This window comes from Caretta caretta, chromosome 3 (genome assembly GCF_965140235.1).
Source record: "Caretta caretta isolate rCarCar2 chromosome 3, rCarCar1.hap1, whole genome shotgun sequence".
NCBI classification, from domain to species: Eukaryota; Metazoa; Chordata; order Testudines; family Cheloniidae; genus Caretta; species Caretta caretta.
The window spans coordinates 141,776,979-141,804,966 of record NC_134208.1 but is presented as its reverse complement, the minus strand read 5'-3'; the positions used below and the strand labels follow the sequence as shown (position 1 = coordinate 141,804,966).

At 43.3% G+C, this 27,988-nt stretch overlaps 1 protein-coding gene across 1 annotated transcript; it reads right to left on the bottom strand.

Moving 5' to 3' along the window:
- Positions 1–1,112: 1,112 nt before the first annotated feature.
- On the bottom strand, positions 1,113–26,566 carry DESI2 (desumoylating isopeptidase 2). Its single transcript, XM_075126968.1, has 5 exons — positions 26,149–26,566; positions 9,357–9,429; positions 8,023–8,116; positions 6,995–7,136; positions 1,113–4,917 (listed from the first exon to the last, which is right to left on the bottom strand). Exons 1-5 carry the CDS (start codon positions 26,185–26,187, stop codon positions 4,687–4,689), a joined length of 579 nt encoding a protein of 192 aa, XP_074983069.1. The 5' UTR covers positions 26,188–26,566; the 3' UTR covers positions 1,113–4,686.
- Between the last annotated feature and the right edge of the window lie 1,422 nt (positions 26,567–27,988).

Below are 27,988 nucleotides of genomic sequence, written 5' to 3'. Positions count from 1 at the left end.
CCAGCTGAGATAGACTTGTACACTCTCCAGGGATTAATGCACTTCCCAAAGCAATTGCAGTGACACTGTTGTCAAAACAGTTGGGTTTATTAGTCAACTGGAACACAGCATAGGAAGTCCTTCAGTTAGCACAGACTAGCGGCCCCTAAACTGTGGTGCATGCCCCCCTAGGGGGGCACAGAGGAACATTCAGGGGGCACGGAAAAGCCTGGGCCACCCCCCAGGGGAAGCAGGGGAGGGAGGATCACCCAGCCCCACTCTCCTCTGGTCCTGCCTTGGCTCCCAGCCACTGGCCCTGACCCTCAGCTCCTTTCCCGGCTCCAGCCCATGGTCTGCCCCTAGCTGTGGCCCCACCCCTGGAACCATGGCCCTACTCCTGGGGGCATGCCGACAGGGGTAATGGGGTCACTACCATGAAAAGTTTGGGGACAGCTGGCGTAGACAACTGAAGGTTAAAGCATAGACCATTCTGGTTAGCCAAGCTGAGGTGAACCCCATTGTTCAAGCTGTCTTCTCTTGGTCTAGCCTCCTTGGTCACACTCCAGGTGGGAGCCCTGACTCCTTCCAACAGCCACATCTTATCCCCTCAATAGGCAAGATTGCATCATAGGACTCAAATATTACAGAAAATTCGCATTGTTACAGAACCATTACTCTGTCTATTGGCTTTATTGTGGTATTTGCTGTATTTTCTATCCTTGGAGGAAATCCTACAGATGCTGCAGTATTACTACTGCGGCTTTTTAAAAAAATAAACCTGCCTACTCGTGGTTGCATAGAAGCAACATTGATACAGTGGGCACATTTAACTTCATTTCAGTTTGATACATTACAGCTTCAGAAGTTATTTCTATCTAGTGAGGAACACTGCCTGAACTGGTAATCGCTCCAACTGGAATGAACTTTAAATGCACCCCCTGTACTAAATCATAAGTAGTCTAGAATATCAGGGCCTGTATAACAAAAAAAAAAAAGTGGTGGTCCTTACCCATTGAGTAAAATATTCTTCTCCTGCAAGTTGTCAGAAAGTGATGAGCCAATATTGCAGTACTGATCAGACAAAATCTCGACCAAAAATATTTGGAAAATGGTAAGAATACGATAAACAGTAATTTTTATAAAAGTATTTTTAATAAACTGAAGACTAAGTTTAACATGATAGACACCTTGACATGTCAAGAAGCTAACAAAAGTCAAATCTCTGAATAGTTTATACAAACACTATGAATTACAGTAAACTTGAATTCAAGTTTACAAAAATCTGTCTGTAAAGATTCAACAACTTGTAACCACCTTCCAAGAGTGAAATTTTTCACGTCTCACCTGTGATTAGAGTTGCGCTGCAAAGTTTAAAAGAAAACCAACTGCATTTTTATCAAATCATTCTGAAGTTATTGTTGTGCACTGACAGTACATTGGATATTTTTGGCTCACTGAAAAAATGGCATCTTAAACAAAAGTGACTTTCTGTAATTAAAGATACAGTATGTATCAAAAGTACTCTCTTTCAGAAAATTAAAAAACCAGAAAGGAAACTGATTAGAACCCTGATGCAATGAATTATTTTTCTACCCGTTTTATGATGGAAAGACTCCAGGTGTCCAGCATTCTCGCAGCCTTTTGGAGTGTTCAATTCCTAGTACACAGTGTGATCACTAGTTGACTAAAAGTGTAATTCCCTGCTTGGCAGTAATGCTGGTGAAAGGTAACTTGCACTATTGCTAACAAATGAGAGCAACCGTTGGCAGGGTGTTTTTTTAGGCATCAAGTGGAGACTGAGTTTAGAGTACATGATCAGAGATAACAGTACCATCACTTTAAGATGCAATACGGAATAGACATCAGGGTTCAGATGTCAATTTTTTTCCACAGGATGGAAAAAGTGAATGGATGGCTTGAAATAAAACAAAAACAGTCGAACACATGATGATATCTTCATCTGTACAACTACCAACAACATGAGCATATTTTTGTAACAAACTTTCCAACCAGTCTGCTTTATAAAAAATATTAAGTTTTACTCCAATAAAAACTGTGCTGTGTATCTGTACTTTGTTTCTTGCATTGTACATGCTGCAGTTGTCACTTTATGAAAGTAGAGAGATTTGTGGCAGTGCTGTGGGTATATCAGAAGCCTAAAAATCTGATGTTGGTACATAAAAATTAGGTAGCAATGAAAACCAGTTGTGTTTCTTTCAAACCCTAAGAAAAGCTACAATACATGCTAGATCGGGAAAAAACAAACAACCCATGGCCTCAACCCTGAGCTGAAAACAAGAACCTGCTTTGCCAAGAGATTACCACCTCAGCTCTAGATCTGAGGCAGAAACCACCAATTTCCTATTGTCTTAAATGTCTGTAGTGCTTTATTTACTTCAATTATCCTTAATCGACTAGAAACCACCCTATTCACTTTCACTAGAGAAAGTGACACTGACCTCAATTCAGAATTAAACATGAAAAAAAATCAACGTGGAAAGTCAATTTATGTCTTCTGAAGTCTAAATAATCATACTCAGACTAGTCACTCAGGGAAATTGCTGTCACAGTAGATTTGTCAGCTGCCACCACTTGTTACTTCCTGAGAGAGATAGTAAAATATGTAACAAAACACTACTTTTAAATGAGATTATGGCACCTCATTTTCTCTAGAAGTAGCTGTGTGCGATTTCTATAGATTGTGTTCAGAACTGAACACATCAAATTTTTTACAAGATATTTCATCTGGCCTCTCTTTTGATGGTATTAACACATAATTACCTCAAACAGGAACCCAATTCAAGTTTGCAAATTAGGCCCTATGGAAAAACAAACCAACTCTTGCTGAAGCCAGTAGCAGCAATTCCACTGCCTTCAACAGGAACTGGACTGGCTCCTCCTGGAAGTTATAAATAGAATGATGTAGCCTAATCTGCACTTTTGAAAGGTTAAGTGGCACTACTTGCTAAAGGTTTATATTTGTAACCTAAAGTATGGTTCTGTCCCAGCACCTGCAGATTCAGCTATTAACAAAAATAAAGTCAGCATTTTCATTTAGCTTATTGCAACAAGTCCTTACGCTAACATAACAGTTACATTTAGCAAATCTAGTGACACCCTGAAAAATTTATAAAAGTTTGTTTAATGCAGGTCTGTGTGAACTGATACGTTTATAAATGGTGTTCAGTTTTGGGTTTGGTTTTTTTGTAGTTTACTGAAAGTTCCTTAAGGCAACAAATCTAATAAAAAACAGTCACACTCCCATCTTTTGCTACTGTATTTCTATATATAGTGTAGAACCTCACTGATTTATACTAGTGACTGGGGGAACCACTGCAAGCTTCTAATTAACGTTCAAAATGCAGTAAGTGAACAATAAAAAGAATAAGGCATTCCATAACATATGCCGATCACTAATTATAATTCAGCTTTAATTATAATCCATGATGTACCAGCAAGAGTCTGTCATTTTCTAAAATAATTAAGTATTACATCTGCCAACTTGAGACGTGAGTAACACCACATGCAGATTAGTGGAGTTCTGCCGTGTGTATACGTAGGTGTATGTAATCTTCAATGCATATGACAAAGTTAATGCCACAGATGGAGATAATGAATAAAATCAACTTCTCCTTATCGTGTGTGTATAGAAATAGGAGTATCTAGCAGGGAATAATTCATATTTTGTTTTCATGAGTTAGGAATGGTTACAGAATTCAAATAAAGCAATCATGAGTAAGGGAAGTATGGCCATTCCCAACCCATCCATGTGTTATGTATTAGACTGTCCAATGTTACATGAAGCATACAAACCAATTCAAAGTACTAGCGTTCTTAATCCTATTGTTCCACATTTTAAATTAAATAAACCAGACAGTGTGACCTGATGTGTAACAGTCTGAACTTGTGATATTTAAAATGATTCTACATCTCTACTCAAACAGAATTTAATATAAAGAGGAATATGGGGCACCTTTTAGAAATGTAATGACTATATGATTGAAATATGATGCTATGGATCAGATGTGTAAACACAACGCGGATTGTAGTTACACAAACTCTCCCCTCGTATGTGCAAAACTCCACACTTTAGTTAATGTGGAGGTCATACTTCTAGTAACAGTTTGTTACACACTAAGCCAATCTACCTTTTTATATCAATCACTCTAAATGTACGGTACCCTGTTCACATATACAGTACTTAACCATTTCTGCTATATTTATTTCTGGCAACTGTCAGAAGTGGAGGAAGTGTACCTTCCTAATTCATGAAGACACTGGACAAAATTTATCACTGGTGTGACTCCACTGCCCTTTTGAGTTACACCAGGAATGAACTGAGCTCAGAGTTTCTCTTCTTTCATGGTGGCAGGAGTCCACACAGGACTTGTAAACAGCAGTACACAATACTGTAAACAAATAATTTCAGTTGTTTTATACAAGATCTGTTATGTAAATTCAAGTTCATAGAACAGGTGAAAGTGAAAAAAAGAGTGGCTTCAAACAAATGTCTTCCCCTTTCTCCCAGTGATTCTTTTCACTACATATATAATCCTGAGCTGAAATAACTGGGTCTTGGAGGTGGAGAGAGCCATTTTTCATACAAAAGGAATGTTAAAGTCAGCTCTCTAATTTTGAGTAATGAAGTCAATTGCTGGAGATATTCAACTGAAGTGTTTAGAACTATGTGTTACTTTGGAGAGAGATTTATAGTTTGGTGTGGCGTCCAGTTCTAGATCCCGATGCAGAGTTTGACAGGGAAGCTGCTGCAGCATCCTCGGCTTCCTCCAGCTCCTCCTGTAGTTCCTGGCTGACACTAGATTGAAGAGCTGCAGGAGTAAGCCATTCCTTCGGTAGGCAGCTTTGGAGAAATGGTATACAAGAGCTGAAATAGGCGAGGCGATTCACCCAACGTGGAATCTCTTTCCCACATAGAATCTAAAAAGAAAGAGGGGATTAGGGTTTGCCTTATAGTTAGATCACTAACGGACTAAAGTAGATAGATTGTTGTATAGAAAAAATGAACTCCTTCAAGTCCCAACTACAGCATCCTAAAGGCTTACATCAAAAACATTAATGAGTCAGTCACACACACACACTAAAGCAAGGAAGTTGTTTTAGTAGGCAGATCAAGAACAACATTCCTGTGGATGGTGTAGACGCCCATGTCACTTCGAACAAGAGTAATGCTTCTCATTTAAGAGCTGAATCTGTCTAAACTGGCAAAAATACCCAATCATCTTTTCAGAAATCTCACACAAAAAGCACTGTAATGATATCAGAGTTTAGTGTAAGTTTTATATCTGTAGAGAATTCCTCAGAAGTAAGGTAGAAGATAAAGAAAAAGCTCACTATCGTATACATTTTTCTATAAAACTAAAAGAAATTAAAGCCACCAATTAATGTCACAAAAGAAAGCTCAAGAGACAGAAAATGTCAAAGCTATATTTGTATACTTAAATTTAACTCTGCCCAGCTGCATATATTTATTATGATAGCTTTCAGTGACATGATCATACAGAGGACCATCGTCTCATTCAGTGAATAAGCTAAATGCTGCCCAGCAAATGATTCATATGTGCAAAGTTTATCAAAACAGAAGACGAGAGCTGCACAGCACACAATTACTGTCAACAGATGTTATTTTCCTTATGAAGGTTCAGTAAAAATAAGCATTTTTAATATAAAGTTAACTATACTAAATTTTTATCCTCACTATATAATGGGAGGAGCTCTATCTCATTCACAATGTCCAATTCTGGTTTCACTTACTCCAGTGAAAATCTGTAACAAGTTAATTTCTGTCAGGAGTTCTACCTTGATTTGCACTATTATAACTGAACTGCGTTTGTCTTAATTAAATCCTGCTTTTCATTACATACCTGTGTCTTATTCACTGCACACTGTATGGGGTGCAGCACAAGTTATGTGATCATATAATTAAAGACTACGGATGAAATCCTTGTCCCACTGAAGTCAATAGAAAAACACCTATTGACTTCAGGGAGGCCAGGATTGTACTCCATACATGCACAAGCAGACACAGTTAAGACTGCATATACACCAATAACTGACATTTGACTTCCCAGTTGCATTTTGAAACTGGAACAGTTTTACTGCAGATTTTATTAAGTTTCGTCTTTTAAAAAGTAATAAGTTCCACGAGGGTTTATATAGGAAATTATTCCTCTTTTGGAGCGCTTTGATTAGCAGTAAAATAATTAAAGCATTGAAATGCAAGCCTCAGTAGAAGGTTGCACAGAAAACTAAGTGATGGAAACAAGTAATTCTGAGGTAAGATTCCATAAACAATGTAACTCTGATCCTTTATCTCTGTCCAGTGAAAATCAGGAGTATCTCCATTGAAGTAAGTGGATTTATACTCACATAACACCAGTTTAGGGTGAGGGGAGGATGAGGGGAGGATCTGGTTCATAGAGGATAAAAGTGGAGTTTCTGACCTATAAGTGGCTGAGGAGACAGCATTAGATTTAAGGTGATTTTGTGGAACTTCAAATATTTTGTTATTTCATTTCTAATATGGAACACACCAGCACATTTCTGATAAGCTTGATGTCTTTTCAAACGTAAGAGTTCCATGTTTGAGGATTTGCTGTTGCAATTCATTTAATTTAAAAGTCATCCATCCCATTTTCAGCAATGATCTCAAGACTCCTAAGCCATTTCAAACCTATACTAACAACCACTGTACTATGTATTGGACTTGGGAATGTAGTCTCTTTGGGGTAGTGACTGGGTCTTATTTTCATAATGAGATAAGTACATTGGTAGCATTCAAATGAAGTTAATTTACTGAGCTCTGTTGGCACTAAAGTCTTGGACATAAGCATAATCATTATGCCTGAAACAAGGGAGAGATTTACCTAAAAATGTTAGAAAAATAAACTGGCAAATAAAGGTATACACAAGCTACATGACAGGTAGAAAATACTGATGCTGTCCAACCATTTAAAAATCAGTTTTGCGGAAAGGTACAAAGCCCGTGTTTGTTTACCTCTGATAAAGCTGAAGAAAAGTGATTACAGTTTTTGTGCATTAAGTGATAGGCATTTCCTTTAAATTCTTTTCCAAGCTCTTCTACAATTTTTTCTATGTCATCTTCCATGAAGTCAGTACTGCCTAGAACTACAGCTTCTCTAAAAACAAGAAGAGACAACAGGGTGACAATGCTCCCAAAACTGAAGACACAAGACAAACTACTGTTCTCCCACTGCTCCGTGGGTGAGGTGGTAGTGTACCCAAGTTGTGTGTGGTTACCCTTCTATTCTCCTTTACATTCTTCCTCCCATGCCCCACTCTTAATGTCCTCCATACAGACGGTCTCCCCTTCTCCAGTAGCAGTCCTCTCATTAAGCTAAGCAGAACTACAGTCTTTGAGACTCCACTCTTTTTGGAGTAGAATACAATTCCTGTTTCCCAGATCTTTTAAAAGGCAGTTAGCACACAGCAAGTGAGCAGTAGGTGAGAGCCAGCTGCTGGAGGTAGTGCCAAGGAAACCTTGACAGTACTGTGGGAATAGAGACAAGAGGTGGGAAGCCTCTCAGTGTTTCAGATTCCAAGGCCAGAAAGGACCACTGATCATCTAGCCTGACCATAGAACTTCCCCAAAAGAAGTCCTAGAGCATCTCTTTTAGAAAAGCATTCAATCTTGATTTGAAAGTCAGTGCTGAAGAAACTACTACGACAGTTGGCTACACCTTATTCAAAGCAAAAGAATTATATGACATCTTATATTTACTACGCAAGTACAATATTTAACAATACATTTATATAATGGGTATTTTGAGAGGACTGAAGAATACTTTATCTTGAACAATAGGGGTACACAGGTAAGAGATTCTTTGCTTAAGATTTCAATGCCTCGCAACTCCCCCCAGCTTCCTTTCATGACCCCCTTGCAGAGAAATACTATCCGCCCTGGGTGATCAGATTAGACCTCTGACAAAAACTCAGGAATTAATGCAATAAAGCAAAGTTTTAGTTGTTCCACTTTTTTAGTCAAAACAAAAACACCCTCCTTACTTAAATTTAAATGTTTCTCCTAGTTCAGCAGCATTTCCCGGAGAAATTTCAAATATTCCAGAAAAAGGATAAGGATGACCACCATAAGCAAATTCTGAAAGAGAAATTCAGAATTTAATACAGCCTGCACAAATAAATAATAATCAGATGTGTAGCCCAGATTACTGAATGACCAGTAAGTGAAGGTCAATTTCTTCATAAAGATCTTAAACTGAAAAAAATCAAACATCGTGCCTGCAAGAGAAATAAATGCAGAGATCTACTAATGAATACTTAAGATTCCCAATTTTAACTAAGAGAAAGAATCAAAATTCAAATATGTTCACATTAAATTTGCACAGTGTATTCTAGGACACTGGCATGTGTAATATTCACATCCTAATCTCACCAACACCTAAAAATATATTTAACTTCAAGCATGTGCATAAATATTTGGACGACTGGCACCTCAAATTATTTATGCCTTACTCTACAAGATACAAAGGAAATGTAATTTGGCAGTTAGCATTACTGTACCAAGCTTGGTGTTTGAATCTCTTGATTTACGGATTTAAATTCTTTACTTTATTACATTTAAAATTTCTTTTCTTTAACTAGAAGAAAAACAAGATAAAGTATCCAGATCTAAAGTCTGTGCTTCATATCTGCTAGCATAAACACAGAGTTAAAAAGGAAAATATTACAGGGCACACTAAGTGAAACTCCATTATCTTTCACAAGGAACTTCCTTCTGTCTCTGCAGAATAAAGAAAATGCTATACAGTACACAGCACAAAAGACTATGTTGTGCTCTGAGGGAGACTAAACTGTAACCTCATGCTCTCGTCCTCTCCCCCAAACTCACAACACACCCTTATCTTATGGTTACCCATGATCATATGACATTTTTAAATAAGAAGTGCTTTGTCTACAATAGATGAGAGTCCTGTTTAAAAAACCCCGTTTGTTAACACTTTTAAAAGTACAATCTATTGTCCTAGTCCGTTCATGGCCTATCACACTGGAGAATTTTTATCTTATTCAAGAAGGAAACACATGATAGGACTGTATTAACATTAATCACAATTAAGAGTTCTAAATCCAAATTAATACCACTATAATTAGTTGGCTCCTTATTTTTTAACAGCTGCACAGCTACACGGAAGCACGTGAGTGGATAGCCAGATGACTGGTGTTCAAGGTTTGTTGCAGGGAGAGAACAAAAATATGACAAACAAGATATGGGAACCAGACAATACTTCTGCCTCATTGGTGGCATACATGAAAGATGGTTTTGGATACAAAGTGTTTACCTAGAATGAAGAGTAAATTTAAAGTTTCCTGAATGTACATACCTCTGCCGTATACCTCTATTCCTGAATGGAATACTCCAATTCCAAGGGAGGAGGTGTATTCATTCATCCAATACTGAAAAAACAAAAAAAAGTTCAAATGAGTTTCCAGTACAAATAATTTATATTTGGGTACAAAATTGATCTGAATTATCTGTCCTGACTACCAAAGCACAAAAGCTGAACATTCAGTGAACCTATGTAATCATTCTTTGGAAAGTCAACTACAGAACACACTATTAAAATTTACAGCCATGGATTTGACTAATTCCATTAAGTTCTACTTTAAAAAGGACATGTGTGAGCAATCAAAATTCCAAGATCTAAATAGTTTCTCTTGCCACTGTGTTGCACATAGATAAAACCTCTCAGATGGAACGTGCTAGAAGCAGTTAAAGTTTTTATACAAACTGGCATGTATGAGCATGGTCATGATGTCATATTTCTTGTTAAGGAAAAGCATGAGCAAAAGTAGGATTGTGCTGGTTTCTACAGTCAAGACAAACTGGTCTCAACTGTCATTTATACTGATATCTGCACTTTTTTTTTTGCGCAGGGCGGGATAAAATTAACATAAACGACACTTCTGGCCACAAATAAGCTGAAATGTGGCACTCACCAAAAGACACAGCAGTAAGCAGCCATATTTGTGTACAAGTAAATGTTTTTGAAATGGTCAACCCTGTAAAACTTGCTATGAGATCTGTGTCAAGCAGGTCCAACTATCAGTAGCAACGGAAGATTTTGCAAACACAGTTCAGTTAACATTTCTGGTGTCCAGGCCAGAACAGAATTCATCTCATTCTCTCATAGCTGTGCTCTACACGGGTAACAGGAATAAAAACTAAATGAAAAACTGTAGCAAAATAAAACCAATATGATCAAACAAACAGGCTGCTCTAGTGTTCAAGAGGGTGACTTTACAGTTTTTTTTGAGATACAACCGTAAGCTGCGGTTTAAATTGCAAGCATAACGAAAACCATCACACAGAATGACTTTCATCCATATTCTAGTATAAGGCAGTGGAAGACAAAAATAGAATCAGATTGCAAGGCTTCAATACCAGCCCCTGCAAAACAGGTAGGCAGTATGACCTCGTTATGGCTGCATCCTAGATACTTTCGGTCTGTCAAGCATCCTATCAATTGTGCAGACCTCACTTAGCACAGTTATAGTACCTTAAACTTTATAAATGTCGAGTGCTCTAACAACAATTATTGAGCAATCGTGATTACCTGCACAATTGTGAGTTTTACAAAAACTGCTCAAAGCACTTTGTAATTCAATTACCCTACCTCCAGTCTTACTGAAATTCTTATATCTCCATTAAAGACTTCCAGCAAGATAAAATTAGTTTTCTCCAGAAATAGTAATTATGCATAATTACTACCCATCTCTACCTGCCATTGAAAGCTTGGTCACATTTTCTGCCTGAACAAGATTCCTTTTAGAAAAGGAGTACTTGTGGCACCTTAGAGACTAACCAATTTATTTGAGCATGAGCTTTCGTGAGCTACAAGTACTCCTTTTCTTTTTGCGAATACAGACTAACACGGCTGTTACTCTGAAAGATTCCTTTTAACTCCCATGAAGAAGAGTAAATGAGATGTGGGGGATTGCAAAGTACTGTAAAGCTGTTGGCAGCCTGTGTTAAATAACTTGTGTACAATCCTTTCAAAGTACCTAAAATATGGGGTGAAAAATGGTCAAAGACTGCTCAGAGTGTCCTTGTAAATTCTAGAATCCCAAAACAATCCAATAAATATAATTCCTCACCTCCATTATATGAACCTGATTCATTTTCACATTCAGGGAAGTGTATTTTGTCACAGTAAAAATACCAACTAAATACTAAAACACCAACGCTGATTTACATCAACTTAGCAGGGTTAATATTCAATATTTTTGTTCCAACAGCTCTATTAAGAATTCTTCTAGTAGATGCACATTAGTTGAAGTTGCCACTGGGATAAGGGAAAAATTCTAGACATTGCATCACAAAACAATACTATAGTTACATTGCTGTAGCTACTTTCTTCATAGCTCCCATCAATACTAGAACTGTAGATTTAATCATTTAAATCTTAACTGGCAGAAAGAGACAGAATGTTACTTTGGACACAAACAATAAGCAAAAGACTCCCAAAAGTTTACATTTTCATTACAATTGCAGAAAAGGTTAACATTACTCCTGAGGGCACACATTCTGTGCCAAAAAAAATTAAAATACTGTGTGCAGAATTTTAAAATTCTGCAGATTTGTCAAATAAATGTGGAGGGTCCAGCATAGCATTAGGGAGCCCAGGCCACTGGCTGCACAGAGGTGGGAGATCACTGTGCAGCTCCCACCTGGGACATGGGCTCAGTGGTGAGGCTGCACCCAACCCTGACACAGAACAAGGATAGGGACTACCCCAGAAACACCCCAGGGTCCTCCATGTCAGGTGTGGGCAGGCAGGCTCAGCAAGGCAGGATCCAAGTATGGAGAGGCTTAGTGTAGGGCAATTTGGGTGCAGGCAGCTCAGTGGGGGATCTGGGTATGAGGCGGGGGGCGGGAAGTAGGATGCACAGGGGCTTGTTGGGGGATTCTGGGTGCAATGGTAATGGGACTCTGCAGGGGGGTCCAGGTGAAGGTGGCTGGGGCTCAGTGTGGGGGGGGAGGGGTCCAGATGCTGGAAGAGTGGGGCTCACTGGGGGGAGGGGTTGTGAGAAGAGGGGGGGTAAGGCTCAGTGGGAGGGTCTGGATGCATGGTGGCTGTATGGATGGGGGAGCAGCTCCCTGTACAGGGATCCCTCCCCCTTCAGCTGAGGAGCTATGAGTGCAGGAAGCAGGGGGAAAGAGTTTGCAGAGCTTCCTGCAGCTGAGGGAGAAATCTGGGGGTGGGTCTGACCCAGCCGCAGATGCTGTGTAGACTCTTTCAGCTTAGAAAAGAAAAAACTGGTTTATGTGGCACTGAGAAAAAAAACTAGGTAAAAATTTTGGATAGGGCCATGACACCTTCTCCTTGGAGAACACAGTAAGCCCTGGTCTACACTAGGACTTTAGGTTGAATTTAGCAGCGTTAAATCGATGTAAACCTGCACCCGTCCACACAATGAAGCCCTTTATTTCGATTTAAAGGACTCTTAAAATCGATTTCCTTACTCCACCCCTGACAAGTGGATTAGCGCTTAAATCGACGTTGCCGGCTCGAATTTGGGGTACTGTGGACACAATTCGATGGTATTGGCCTCCGGGAGCTATCCCAGAGTGCTCCATTATGACCACTCTGGACAGCACTCTCAACTCAGATGCACTGGCCAGGTAGACAGGAAAAGAACCGCGAACTTTTGAATCTCATTTCCTGTTTGGCCAGCGTGGCAAGCTGCAGGTGACCATGCAGAGCTCATCAGCACAGGTGACCATGATGGAGTCCCAGAATCGCAAAAGAGCTCCAGCATGGACCGAACGGGAGGTACGGGATCTGATCGCTGTTTGGGGAGAGGAATCCGTGCTATCAGAACTCCGTTCCAGTTTTCGAAATGCCAAAACCTTTGTCAAAATCTCCCAGGGCATGAAGGACAGAGGCCATAACAGGGACCCGAAGCAGTGCCACATGAAACTGAAGGAGCTGAGGCAAGCCTACCAGAAAACCAGAGAGGCGAACAGCCGCTCTGGGTCAGAGCCCCAAACATGCCGCTTCTATGATGAGCTGCATGCCATTTTAGGGGGTTCAGCCACCACTACCCCAGCCGTGTTGTTTGACTCCTTCAATGGAGATGGAGGCAATACGGAAGCAGGTTTTGGGGACGAAGAAGATGAGGAGGAGGAGGTTGTAGATAGCTCACAGCAAGCAAGCGGAGAAACCGGTTTTCCCGACAGCCAGGAACTGTTTCTCACCCTGGACCTGGAGCCAGTACCCCCCGAACCCACCCAAGGCTGCCTCCTGGACCCAGCAGGCGGAGAAGGGACCTCTGGTGAGTGTACCTTTTAAAATACTATACATGGTTTAAAAGCAAGCATGTGAAAGGATTACTTTGCCCTGGCATTTGCGGTTCTCCTAGATGTAGTCCTAAAGCCTTTGCAAAAGGTTTCTGGAGAGGGCAGCCTTATTGCGTCCTTCATGGTAGGACACTTTACCACTCCAGGCCAGTAACACGTACTCGGGAATCATTGTAGAACAAAGCATTGCAGTGTATGTTTGCTGGCATTCAAACAACATCCGTTCTTTATCTCTCTGTGTTATCCTCAGGAGAGTGAGATATAATTCATGGTCACCTGGTTGAAATACAGTGCTTTTCTTCAGGGGACACTCAGAGGAGCCCATTCCTGCTGGGCTGTTTGCCTGTGGCTAAACAAAAATGTTCCCCGCTGTTAGCCACAGGGAGGGGGGAAGGTTGAGGGGGTAGTCACGCGGTGGGAGGAGGCAAAATGCGACCTTGTAACGAAAACACATGTGCTATGTATGTAATGTTAACAGCAAGGTTTACCCTGAAAGAGTGTAGCCACAGTTTTATAAAATGTGTCTTTTTAAATACCGCTGTCCCTTTTTTTTCTCCACCAGCTGCATGTGTTTCAATGATCACAGGATCTTCTCCTTCCCAGAGGCTAGTGAAGCTTAGAAAGAAAAAAAAACGCACTCGCAATGAAATGTTCTCCGAGCTCATGCTGTCTTCCCACACTGACAGAGCACAGACGAATGCGTGGAGGCAAATAACGTCAGAGTGCAGGAAAGCACAAAATGACCGGGAGGAGAGGTGGCGGGCTGAAGAGAGTAAGTGGCGGACTGAAGAGAGGGCTGAAGCTCAAATGTGGCGGCAGCGTGATGAGAGGAGGCAGGATTCAATGCTGAGGCTGCTGCAGGACCAAACCAGTATGCTCCAGTGTATGGTTGAGCTGCAGCAAAGGCAGCTGGAGCAGACTGCCACTGCAGCCCCTCTGTAACCAACCGCCCTCCTCCCCAAATTCCATAGCCTCCACACCCAGACGCCCAAGAACGCGGTGGGGGGGCCTCCGGCCAACCAGCCACTCCACCACAGAGGATTGCCCAAAAAAAAAGAAGACTGTCATTCAATAAATTTTAAAGTTGTAAACTTTTAAAGTGCTATGCTTAAAGTGCTGTGTGGCATTTTCCTTCCCTCCTCCACCACCCCTCCTGGGCTACCTTGGTAGTCATCCCCCTATTTGTGTGATGAATGAATAAAGAATGCATGAATGTGAAGCAACAATGACTTTATTGCCTCTGCAAGCGATGATCGAAGGGAGGAGGGGCGGGTGGTTAGCTTACAGGGAAGTAGAGTGAACCAAGGGGCGGGGGGTTTCATCAAGGAGAAACAAACAGAACTTTCACACCGTAGCCTGGCCAGTCATGAAACTGGTTTTCAAAGCTTCTCTGATGCGTACCGCGCCCTCCTGTGCTCTTCTAACCGCCCTGGTGTCTGGCTGTGCGTAACCAGCAGCCAGGCGATTTGCCTCAACCTCCCACCCCGCCATAAACGTCTCCCCCTTACTCTCACAGATATTGTGGAGCACACAGCAAACAGTAATAACAGTGGGAATATTGGTTTCGCTGAGGTCTAACCGAGTCAGTAAACTGCGCCAGCGCACCTTTAAACGTCCAAATGCACATTCTACCACCATTCTGCACTTGCTCAGCCTGTAGTTGAACAGCTCCTGATTACTGTCCAGGCTGCCTGTGTACGGCTTCATGAGCCATGGCATTAAGGGGTAGGCTGGGTCCCCAAGGATACATATAGGCATTTCAACATCCCCAACAGTTATTTTCTGGTCTGGGAATAAAGTCTCTTCCTGCAGCTTTTGAAACAGACCAGAGTTCCTGAAGATGCGAGCATCATGCACCTTTCCCGGCCATCCCACGTTGATGTTGGTGAAACATCCCTTGTGATCCACCAGAGCTTGCAGCACTATCGAAAAGTATCCCTTGCGGTTTATGTACTCGGCGGCTTGGTGCTCCGGTGCCAAGATAGGGATATGGGTTCCGTCTATAGCCCCACCACAGTTAGGGAATCCCATTGCAGCAAAGCCATCCACTATGACCTGCACATTTCCCAGGGTCACTACCCTAGATATCAGCAGATCTTTGATTGCGTGGGCTACTTGCATCACAGCAGCCCCCACAGTAGATTTGCCCACTCCAAATTGATTCCCAACTGACCGGTAGCTGTCTGGCGTTGCAAGCTTCCACAGGGCTATCGCCACTCGCTTCTCAACTGTGAGGGCTGCTCTCATCTTGGTATTCAAGCGCCTCAGGGCAGGGGAAAGCAAGTCACAAAGTTCCATGAAAGTGCCCTTACGCATGCGAAAGTTTCGCAGCCACTGGGAATTGTCCCAGACCTGCAACACTATGCGGTCCCACCAGTCTGTGCTTGTTTCCCGAGCCCAGAATCGGCGTTCCACAGCATGAACCTGCCCCATTAGCACCATGATGCATGCATTGGCAGGGCCCATGCTTTCAGAGAAATCTGTGTCCATGTCCTGATCACTCACGTGACCGCGCTGACGTCGCCTCCTCGCCCTGTATCGCTTTGCCAGGTTCTGGTGCTGCATATACTGCTGGATAATGCGTGTGGTGTTTAATGTGCTCCTAATTGCCAAAGTGAGCTGAGCGGCCTCCATGCTTGCCTTGGTATGGCGTCCGCACAGAAAAAAGGCGCGGAATGATTGTCTGCCGTTGCTCTGACGGAGGGAGGGGCGACTGACGACACGGCTTACAGGGTTGGCTTCAGGGAGCTAAAATCAACAAAGGGGGTGCCTGTACATCAAGGAGTATTTCAGGCAGGACTTCACGGAGGGTTCCAATAAGAAATGGTGCACCTAAGTTATCGTTGTTATTGGAACAAGGAGGTTAGCCTGGCCTCTGATTGATACATGGCTAGATTTACCTCGCTGCACCTTCTCTGTGAGTGACTGCAGTGTGACCTAGAGGAATGAGTCCCCTAGACAGGGGAGGAGGCAAATGAGTACAAAACAAATCTGGTCTATTTCTTGTTTTGACCCACTCCATCTATCTTTTACATCTTTGGCTGGCAGCAGACGGTGCAGAAGGACTGCATGCCATCCACATCTCATGGCTGCTCGGCAGAAGATGGTACAGTACAACTGCATGCCATCCACATCTCTTGCCTGCCTGGCAGAAGATGGTACAATACGACTGCTAGCAATCCGTATCGCCTGCCTGCTCACCATAAGACGGTTCAATAGGACTGACTGCAGGACTAAAGAGAATGACCTGGTCAAGTCACTCCAAATTTAGTCCCTGCGCCCATGTCTGCCCAGGCGCTCCCAGCCGACGTGGCCAGGAGCACCTCGGACACGACGAGGACGACTACCAGTCGTATTGCACCGTCTGCTGCCAGAAGGCAATGGGTTGCTGCTACTGTGCAGCAAAGCCATACCGCGTCTGCCAGCACCCAGGAGACATAGGGTGACGGTTACCTGAGCGGGCTCCATGCTTGCCGTGGTTTGGCGTCTGCACAGGTAACTCGGGAAAAAAGGCGCAAAACGATTGTCTGCCCTTGCTTTCATGGAGGGAGGGAGGGAACGGGGGCCTGACGATATGTACCCAGAACCACCCGCGACAATGTTTTAGCCCCATCAGGCATTGGGATCTCAACCCAGAATTCCAATGGGCAGCGGAGACTGCGGGAACTGTGGGATAGCTACCCACAGTGCAACGCTCCGGAAGTCGACTCTAGCCTCGGTACTGTGGAAGCGCTCCGCCGAGTTAATGCACTTAGAGCATTTTCTGTGGGGACACACACACTCGAATATATAAAACCGATTTCTAAAAAAACGACTTCTATAAATTCGACCTTATTCCATAGTGTAGACATACCCTAAATGGACGGTCCGCCCTTGAGCCCTCATCTCCCCCACCATTTAAGCAGAAGCGATGGTCACCAAAAAGGTCTTTCATAGACAAATGTAGCACTGAGTATGTAGCTAGTGGCTCAAAGGGCAGTTTCATGAGATTGTTATGTGGGGTAGGGGCTCTAATCTGCAGAAAGATTCATAAGGCCTTTCAGGAATCTCACTGGTCAGATGAAGCAAATATTCAGAAGCTTTCTACTAGCACAAGCAGAGATATTTTTTTTGCCACTAAATGAACTTTAATGGAACTCACAGAAGGACCTGACATCTTCAGTGTCAACAGGTAATCCAATATTGTGGAAAGAAATGATTGAACAGATCAAAGATGTCACCAGTTATACTAGAGATACCTTCAGAAGTGAAGGTAAGTGTGTCTTGTAGATTCCTTTCTGCTATTTAAATGTACATTTTGTACTCCTGATAAACAAGGCCTCCTCTATTCTTGAGAGCTATTAGGAAACATGCTTGTAGTTGCAGAACATTCAGACTGGGACCCAGCACCTGACCTGCATTCTGAGACAGTCAAAGACTGGTCAGGAGCCGCCACGGAGGGTGATTGGCGAGTTTGATGTAAGGAACCTAAACTTGTATTGACCAAGTTGGTACAATCAAAATGACACTGACTTGGTCCTGCTTGATTTTGATAAGGACCTTTAAAAGCAATGGAATTGGAGTAAGTGCATAAAAAGAGACTCTTTGTCCAGGTAATGAGGAAAGCATCTTAGAAATTAGGAATCTAATCTCCCTCTAGAACAGAATTTCATGCACTTCATGCTGGCTGCTATGGCAAAGAGGCTTACTTCTGGAAATCCCCAAGCTAGGATTATTTTGTTGAGGACTTGAGAGTCCAATTCCCATTCATAATTTAAGGAGAAATGTCTACTGAGATCATCTGCCATGATGTTTTGTATATCCAGGAGGTAAGAAGCTGAGATGAGATGACTGATTAGCTGTGCACCAGTCTCAAAGCTGTAATGCTTACGTGCAGAACGGGGGGGGGGGGGGGGGGCACAAAAAAAACCCACTCCACCCTGATGGTTGATATATTGCATACAAACTGTGCAGCCTGTCATTATCTTGATGGACTTGTTTTTGAGCAAGAGAAGAAAGTGAAGGAAAGCATTTCTGACTGCTCTTAACTCCAACAGACTGACGGTCACAACAGGAACAATGCTTCCACATTTGCCTTGGACTGTGAGGACCTAAGTGTGCTCTCAATCCCAAGAGGGAACCATCTGATGTTAACATGACTGTTCAGGGATTCTGGTTCAATGGAACTCCTACACAAACCTTGGAAGGATTTTTCCACCAGATGAGTGACTGAAGGACCCAGATGGGTATAGATACCCGTTTGTTCAGATTGTGTGTGTCAGGTACATCAACTGTCCTGAGCCACTTAAGATGCAACCTGGTGTTGTGTCACAAAAAACATGTCCCAGCAATTGCAGATATGTGCTTGCTGGAACTTGAGGACGGAGCTAAGCTCTGCCCGTTACTAAACCAAGAAACACGCCTATGAAGAGTATTTGCAGTGTAGGGGATCCAGATTGATTTCTTGAGATTTGTAGATCTACACTTCGAAACAGTGAAGTTGTTTTTTGAACTGCCAACCACACCTCTTGATGAGACCAACCTTTGAGGAGCCAATTGTCAAGGTAGGAAAGACTCATTCCTAGATGACATAGGTACGCATCTACAACTGTTATGAGTTGAGAACACCCTTGGTGCAGAAGACGGGCTGAGGGATAAGACCTGCTACTGGCAAGGATTGTGATCAAATTACAAGTATATAATCATTACAGCTGCTAAGGTACCTTCCTGAAGTTCAGATGTCTGACATGCTTGTTCAATTGGCCTCCAACCTTTTGTTTATCTTGGGTATCAGAAAGTATGCTGAATAGAGCCCTTTTCCCTTGTGTTGAAGTAAGTGGTTCTATGGTTCCTGGACTTAGGAGTAATGAGATTTCCTGTATCAGGAAATGATTACGAGGGGGTCCCTGAAGAGGGACAGGGAAGTGGGGGGCATGATGGAAGTAAACTGGATAATCTAACCTGATAATAGCCTCCAATACTCATTTGTCCAATGTTATAGCTTCCCACGCTCAATGGAATAGAGAGAGGTGGTGCCCAAATTGTGGATGAAGGGGTAGTGTCATGAAGCCGAGAAACTGGTTATTGGGTGGACTCTTTGATTGAGCATCAGAATTGGCATTTGGATGATACAGTTGAGGTCCCTGCATACTTTTTTAAAAAAATAAAAAGAAAAAGAAAATCTCCACTTCTGAGCCAATGGTCTACAGAAGGCAGGAAATTGAGCAGGATGTGATCTTTGCACTGGTTGAGACCTGATAAATTTTCTCTTATTTCTCTAAAGATCTACATGTTACCCTAGCATTCTTTAGGGTACGAAGCAAGTCATCTGTAAAAAGCTTGTGGCCCTCAAAACATAAATCTTCCATGTTCAATTTTACTCCACGTGGAAAACCTCACAACTGAAGCCAGGAAGATCACAGAATCTCAGGGTTAGAAGGGACCTCAGGAGATCATCTAGTCCAACCCCCTGCTCAAAGCAGGACCAATCCCCATTTTTTGCTCCAGATCAACTTAACAGCCCCCTCAAGGATTGAACTCACAACCCTGCATTTAGCAGACCAATGCTCAAACCACTGAGCTATCCCAAAGAACTGACCTTCACTTATAGTGCTAAACTGTTCTCAGTGTTCCTGTTGCAAAAGGTCAACAAAACCATTAAACTTCTCATAATTCAGGTAGTCTTATTTCGACATCAGCACCTGGCAATTAGCTATTCTGAATTGTAACGTTGCTGAAGAGTAGCTTTTACAACCAGAAAGGTCCAGATCTTTTTGGTACCCAAAAAGCCACCCCATATATTGAAGAAACTTATTCCATGAATGGACCCACAGTATTGTTTGATATTCTGTATTGCACAATGGAGAACACTGGGTCACTGAAATACTTAGCTGCTGAGGCATATTGGGCTAGCACTGGTTTGAGAATATGCTGTATATTTAATTAATGTTTTAGTGAATGTATATGCACCTATAAGAGTGAAACATTCCCCAACTTGGATCAGACTATCTTAAAATAGCAGGAAAGTAATTTTCTGTGTTATGTCCCTTTATCAAGGAAAGGAACATTGGGCCAAAAGGTTCTGCGGTAGCTGGGAGGGCAACAAGTGTATAAAGGAAAATGGGATAGCTGATGAAGTGCATGTGCCTCATCCCATTTTGAGAAGAAACTGAGGAGGGGGGCATACATCCAGCCTCCCCTATGCCCAAAAGGTGCTATGGGAATACCAACTTGTGACAAAATAATGAGGGGCTTTGTGCCAGGAACCACAGGAGAAACCAAGCTCTGACCAGACAATTGACGATGCCTAATTATAGAATTGAACTGTGAGGGATGAATAGCAGCAGTCTGAAGAATTCACCCCATGAATGTAGGAAAACTCAGGACTTCAAGGTCAGAAGCGACCATCCTGATCATCTAGTCTGACCTCCTGCACATTGCAAGCCACAGAACTTCACCTACCCACTCCTGTAATAGACTCCTAACCTCTGGCTGTTACTGAAGTGCTGCTGATGGAGACAGCTGTAATAAGTATACGTTTGGGATAATAGTTATACCACCACGGGATAGGACAAAAAGTGGTGTCAGTAATATATTCAGAATAAAAGCTATTTTCTTTCACTGTAGGTGAGTTAACCTTAAAAATACTTAACCAGTTCAACTGTGCTGCATATAAGGGTGAAAGAGTTCAGAATTGCACAGAGCATCATAACACACCACCGAGACACATTTAAAAGGAGAATTGAAAGTACCTGATATTGTGTGTTCATTATGCCAGATTTTCAGATACTGGGCTCCATTTCTTTGCATAATAACTGGGCCTCCATTTTTTCCACATGCAATCAAGGCCAGGCTGAAAATGTGGCTCTTAGTTACACCAATGCAGACTATGAGGTTGATTCCTCTTCTACATCAGCCAGGTGGCAGCGGACTGTTGGCCTCTGGTTCTTGGAATTTCCTTCTTAAGGCATCTTCCCAAATTATTCCTTACAAGCCTCCAAGGGATGTCCAGAAACCAAACAACATTTTCTGTTATTCAATTAACAGCATTTGCTGGCTCACCAGAGGATAGCTATTTTACACAGCAAAATGAAAGGCTATGTACTTGGTATGGCTCAGCCATGCCTCTGCTGCCGCTACTCATGCTACCACAGGTACTCTGGTATTTATACTTGCATGAGAGCTAGCACGACTATGCTTATACAAGGAGGGGGAAAAAATCACACCCCAGCTCATAGTATAGAGACACGGCCTACGTCTGGTCATCATTATCCAGTCTGGCTTCTAAAGGAACTGAGCAAGTTCCCCTTGCCTATCAGAACAGGGGATACATGCCTACACCAAATAAGGAAAGGTATAGGTGATGCAAGAGTTCAATAAACAACAGAGGGCTACTATAAGCCAGGATGAAGGGATTGTTGGAAGTACATGTGCACTTTTCTAGCCATCTCAAAACACACTCCTATACATGAGACTACCTGTTTACTTCTACACACAGGCTTTCAGGTGTTAGAAGACAGTCTACTCTGTCAGTAGCCAGTTGCAGAGTCTTTTTTTTAAAAAAGGGTTTCTGAACATTTGAATAGTTTTGCACATAAAAGATATGCAGAAAAAATTAGGTCTTCTGTTACAAAGCTGAAAGTTATAAGCATATGAAAGGTTACTCAAAAGAGTATGTTAAAGAGATATACCTGACTGTCTGATCAAAAGGTGGAAGTATTGCATAGCCTTGCAATGACTAAATATGTTGTGTCTTTTTAGATTGCAAGATCCTTGAAAATTGGGACCTAATCTCCTTTGATCTCCACAGGCGTTAATACTGGAGTGGAGGGACCCCTTTAGTGCTACTGAGAGCTTCTCCCTATGGTTTTGTCTAGACTAGGATTTAAGAGAGCAACGTTCACATACTCTAGCCAACAAGTTTCAAAAGTCCAGTGTAGACAAGGTTCACTGCCCTTAATGTATGCTAAACTGGCTGAGTTAAAGCCTAGTCTTCCTCCACAGTGGTGAATTGCAATTATGAAGCTTGCTAGTGTATGACAGAATGGCCTCTTCTAAACCAGCAGCATGGAATCCAACCATAAAATGTCTGTGTGGTTCTCTGTTAGGAATGTGCATTCACAAAATGTCCACTCACATCCAACTAGGGTGACCAGACAGCAAGTGTGAAAAATCGGGACGGGGGTGGGGGTCATAGGAGCCTGTATAAGGAAAAGGCCCAAAAATCAGGACATCTGGTCACCCTACAGCCAACCAACCTTTACCTCTAACACAGTGACTCATCATGGTAGAAAACAAAGCATCTTCAATTCTGCTTAAAATCCCACCAGAGAGATCAAGAGCCTGGGTGTATTTTAGTCAAATTAGTCTCTACACTGGATCAGAGGAGGATTCACAATGTAGGTATCTAGAGGTCTTTTCCTTGCTCCTGAACTCAAAGAACAAAATGCAAGGTACAAGCAAGGCCTGCTATTTCTTCACCCACTGGAGGTAGAGAACTAGGATTGAAAGCAATCATGAATCCTGTGGTTGCCAAGCAAATCTGTTCCTGTGACAAGTAGTGGCACTAAAGAAACTGGCAACAAAGATCAATCCCATTACGTAATTTGTTTGTTAGCTTTACAAGTGCAGGATGGTTCCCCACTGTATACTAGTATTTGAACCTGTCCCCTCTCACAGCAACACTTCATTTCCACTTTGACAGTGGTACTAGATTTTTGTTTAAAAATGATTAGCCAGCCAAATAATAAAACCCAATCAGGAGTCTTCATCCTTAGAGCATCAAACAATTTAGGGAAGGAATGATAGCTCAGTGGTTTGAGCATTGGCCTGTTAAATCCAAGGTTGTGAGTTCAATCCTTGAGGGAGCCATTTAGGGACCCGGGCAAAAATTGGTCCAGCTTGGAGCAGGGGGTTGGACAAGATGATTTCTTGAGGTCCCTTCCAACCCTGATACTCAGTGATTCACAAGTGCACTTTAAACCAATACAGCAGTTAGTGTTAGGGAAAAGCCTATCCAAAATATTTGCCAGCTAGTTTTATTTAACTATGCCTGCTATTCCAATACAAAAGATTATAGGATAATGCAGAGATTCTCAAGCTGTGTGTGGTCTGTGGCAAGCTGGCTGGTGCTGGTTCTTATTTCTAGCTGGAAACTGCCTTAAATCCAGATAAAACACACTCTGTTTTCTCATATTACTTATCCATGTCTCCTATTCTATATAGTTTCTCATACCATTTGATTCCATAGTATCCGAGTACCTTCCAATAAAGCATTAAGCAACTTAGCAATTGCTGTTGAGGTCAAATGGAAAATTACACAATTCCAAAAAGGGGAGAGTTGTCTCCACGGGCCTGCAAAGGGGATGGAAGTGGTTCATAAATCAATCTCTATTAAGTTGTGGTCACACCGTGAAACAGTTTAAGAACTCCTGATCTAAAGAAATAAACGGGTATGATACTGAAAGAGTATTATGCACTTCTGATCCTTCAGAAATAGCAAAAAAAAAAAACAACCTCCCCCTACATATCCTGTGTATTATGACAGATTGAAAAGGAATGCTCAATTTAACTTTCAAAAACATCAAAGAAACAACTTACTGTCCCTACGTTAGAAAAGACAGCTTTACAGGTGAATTTATTTATTCTTAGTACTTTGTGCATGATGATGGAGCTACTGTTCTTCACTAAGTTGCTATTCATTAAAAGTTTAACGAATAGCAACTTAGTGAAGAGCAGTAGCTCCATCATCATGCACAGTCTAAGAAAAATAAGGAAATATACAAAAGAATTTAAAAATAATGCTAAACTTTGGCACAAATAATCCAGGAAATTCAGAACTGGTGAGTCTACAGGAACCAGAACCAACTGCTCACCAATTCAGCATCCATCCCTTTTAAGAGAAAAGAAACCCCACAGAATAATAATCCTCTCTTTAAATAAAGAAATCAAAAGAGATGCAGGGCAAAAGGAGAAACCAAAGTCAGTCAGCTTCCGAGGTTTGTCACCCTAGAAGTTAGAACACTAAGTCTTATCTAGTCCAATGATCCCAAACGCATACTTCAGAAGATGTGGCAACTGACTCTTTACCAGACCAGTCTTTATTTGAGAAAGACAGGCCTACTCTCCTGGGTCAAACAAACCAAGAACATCCAGTGTACTAAGAGCACCCCCAAATAAGTATAAGAGGGGTAGCTGGGTTAGTCTGTAGCCACAAAAACAATGAGGCACCTTAAAGACTAACAGATTTATTTGAGCATAAGCTTTTGTGGGTAAAAAGCCCACTTCTTCAGATGCTGTTGTTCGTTCAGATGTTCATTGTTTTCCCAAATATCAAGACTACTTTCTGTGAATCAGCAGCCACAAAACTGTGGTTTTCTCCTGGTTAGAGCCCTATATAAAGGAATTTAAATTTGATGCAAGCTTTCAAATAACTGAAAGCTCAGCTTTCACTCTAAGGGCAGGTCTTCACTACCCGCCAGATCAGCGGGTAGCGAGCGATCTTTCGGGGATCGATTTATCGCGTCTCGTCTAGATGCGATAAATCGATCCCCAAACACGCTCCCCGTCAACTCCAGCTTGCAAGAGGCGGAAGCAAAGTCGACTCGCCGCCATCCTCACAGCCAGTTTACGTCAACCTAAAATACGCCAAATTCAGCTACGCTAGTCGCGTAGCTGAAGTTGCATATCTTAGCTCGATCCCCCCCCCCCCCCAGCATAGATCAGGGCTAAGGGCTTGTCTACACTACCTGCTGGATCGGCAGGCAGTGATCTATCCAGCAGGGGTTGATTCATCGCGTCTAGTATAGACGCGATGAATCGGCCACTGAGTGCTCTCCTGTCAACTCCGGTACTCCACCAGAAAGAGGAGTGCAAGCAGAAATCGATGGGAGAGCGTCAGCTGTCGACTTATCATGGTGTCTTCACTGCGGTAAGTAGATCTAAGTGCACTGACTTCAGCTACATGAATAGCGTAGCTGAAGTTGTATATCTTAGATCGACCCCACGCGGTAGTATAGACAAGCCCTCAGAAAGCTTCCACTTCATGTGGAACTAGTCTGATGTTTTTAGTCAAGTGTTCTCTCTCACCCCATCCAGAAGTAAACTCATTAGAGCCTCATCATTTCATCACATTTCAAAGTCACATAATTATAATATGCATCCGATGAAGTGAGCTGTAGCTCACGAAAGCTTATGCTCAAATAAATTGGTTAGGCTCTAAGGTGCACAAGTACTCCTGTTCTTTTTATAATTATACCAGTACCGATTTGTTTGCTTTGCTCTGAAGTCATTCCTATTTTTCCAGTTTCCTTCTTTGATAATTTTGGTTCTTCCCCCCACCTTCTTCATTTTAATCATTGCCCCTCGTTTGTTCTTTTGGTAAGTCAAGAGGAGTCTAAATCCCAAATTAATACTATGTTCTTCAATACAACACTAGAACGGCAAAGTTTTATGTCAGATAGGACCACAAGTCGCCCTTGTTACTGCCAACAGACGGCGTCCTCTCTCCTAAGGCTCCTACATTCAGCCAGCAGCGAAGCCTACCGCCCCCCGCCCGACTCTCTCCCACCTGTTGATGCCCCGGCGAGCCCCTCCTTCCTCGCACAGTTCACCCCGCCGAAGTGGCGCGCCGACCCCAGCTGCCCGCGTTTCACAGCGCCCTGCTAGCGGAGAAGCAACCTCCGCCCGGCCGGGCTGACGTGGGGGCCCGAGCGCAGAGCGGCGCTGCTCCGGCCCCGCGGCGCTCGCCGGAAGCCGAGTCCCGCGGAGGCGAGCAGCGAGATCCCGGGGCTGGGGGCGCCGCCCGGGGCGCGGCGCAGCCGGCCCGCACTCACCATGTCGTACACGTTGAGGATCACCAGCTGGCCCGCCATCCTCCCGCCGCCGCTCCCGCCGCCGCGCCCCGCGCTGGGGCCTGTCAGGCCGGCGGCCGCGGGGCGCCCGGAGCTGGGGCGGGCGGGACCCCCGGGGGGCGCCTCCTCCGCGTCCTGCCTGTTGCTGCAGGCACCATGGAGCCGCTGCCGCGGGGAGACGGGGCCTCGCCCCCGGGAGAGACGCTCGCCCCGCGGCAGGCAGAGGGAAGAAGCCGGGACTCGGGGCTGCGGCTGGGGCGGGGCTTGGCTACGGCACCGCCTCCCGCTGGAGCCCCACCCCGGCTCCTGAGGCAGGCAGGGGCAGGGCAGCGCCGGGATCCGCCCGCGCGCGGCCTGGCCGACCCTCCAATGGGGACAAAATGGAGCAGCCCGAGCCCGCCCCCATCCTCCACGGAGCCTAGAGACCGACTCCCGGCATGCAGCGCGGCGGGGAGACTACAGCTCCCGGCACTCCACGCAGCGAGCGTGCAGGCGCCGGGGCCCCCGCGGGTTCGAACGTCGCCCCGGCCTCTGTTTGCGGGGGCGGGCGCAGCTCGAAACGCAAACGGCGTAGCTGTGAGAGCTGGGGAGTGAGCCCATAGGAACACCCGTTAGCAGGCTGCGACGCCTCTGGGGCAGGGTACCTGAGCTACAGTTAGCAGGGCCTCCTCGCCAACGTTTTATTTTAACTTCGGTGGGGCAGTGCCAAATGCAGAGAGATACACACGTCATTCCTCCCCTAATACAGTCACAAAATAAAGTTTTCTGTGCATTCCTGAATCATAATCTCTGGGTAATCAGGAGAGCCCTGCAACCATGAGGAAGGGTGTGCAGTATTGGTGCCTTGCCCACATCCCAGTCACCTACAAACACACAAATACGTTGACATTTTGATTAACATTTGTTCTTTTAACTCCACTGCTGGAAAAATTGTCCAGTGTTTTGTGACTAAGCAAATTGTGGGAGAGATGAAATGTGGCACATCAAAAAAAGAACCACCCTCAAGCTTTTCAGTTTTCAAATGTAGAGAGATTTGTCTTCAACTCACCTATGGAATATACCCACGGGGCACGTCTCCACATCAGTATATGAGGCAGAAAGAATCCACTTGCTTTCCCTAGAGAATGGAGGGGAAGAGGCTAACCCAACACTTTCTGCATAATTTTCATAACTTTCATTATAAAAATAAAATTTAAGTTTTAATCCCTAGGGTTCTGCTGTTAACTTAAAAGTGAAATGAGTATAAATGGATGCAGCACTATCTTTCAAGGGTGCAAACAGCTTCAGGGCCTCTGTTGCAACTCATAGCTTTGCCAAGCAGGAGAATGCAATCAACAAAAATGGTTAATTGCACTGTTGTTATTCCAGTGAGCAGCTGTAAAACTCACATGATTGTTGACAATGTTATTGCTGCTTGGGAAAGCTAGGAACAAAAACCAGAGACAGGTACTGGAACTATTCAGAAGGGAGGAGGCTTTATAAGACAGAGACCGGGACAAGAATAGAGTAGCAAAAACCTTTTCTTCCCCATACACATACACTAACAGCAGATAGGTTGCAGGACAGTTAGAATAGCAGAGATCTTCCCTTCAGAGGTGGCTATGAGGTAAGGGAAGAGAATATATAAAGTAAGGAGGCTTTGTAGGACAGAACAGACAATGACCCTTTTCTCTTCCTGCAACTAATCCATGGTGTCAATTCAAATGTAATCAGACATCTATTTCCTCTTCCCTTAAGTTTTGAAAGATACAGTCCTCAACAGAGTCCAGGAACAGCACACTGGTGAGATGATAAAGAGCTTCCTCTTGGTTGGGAATAGAGG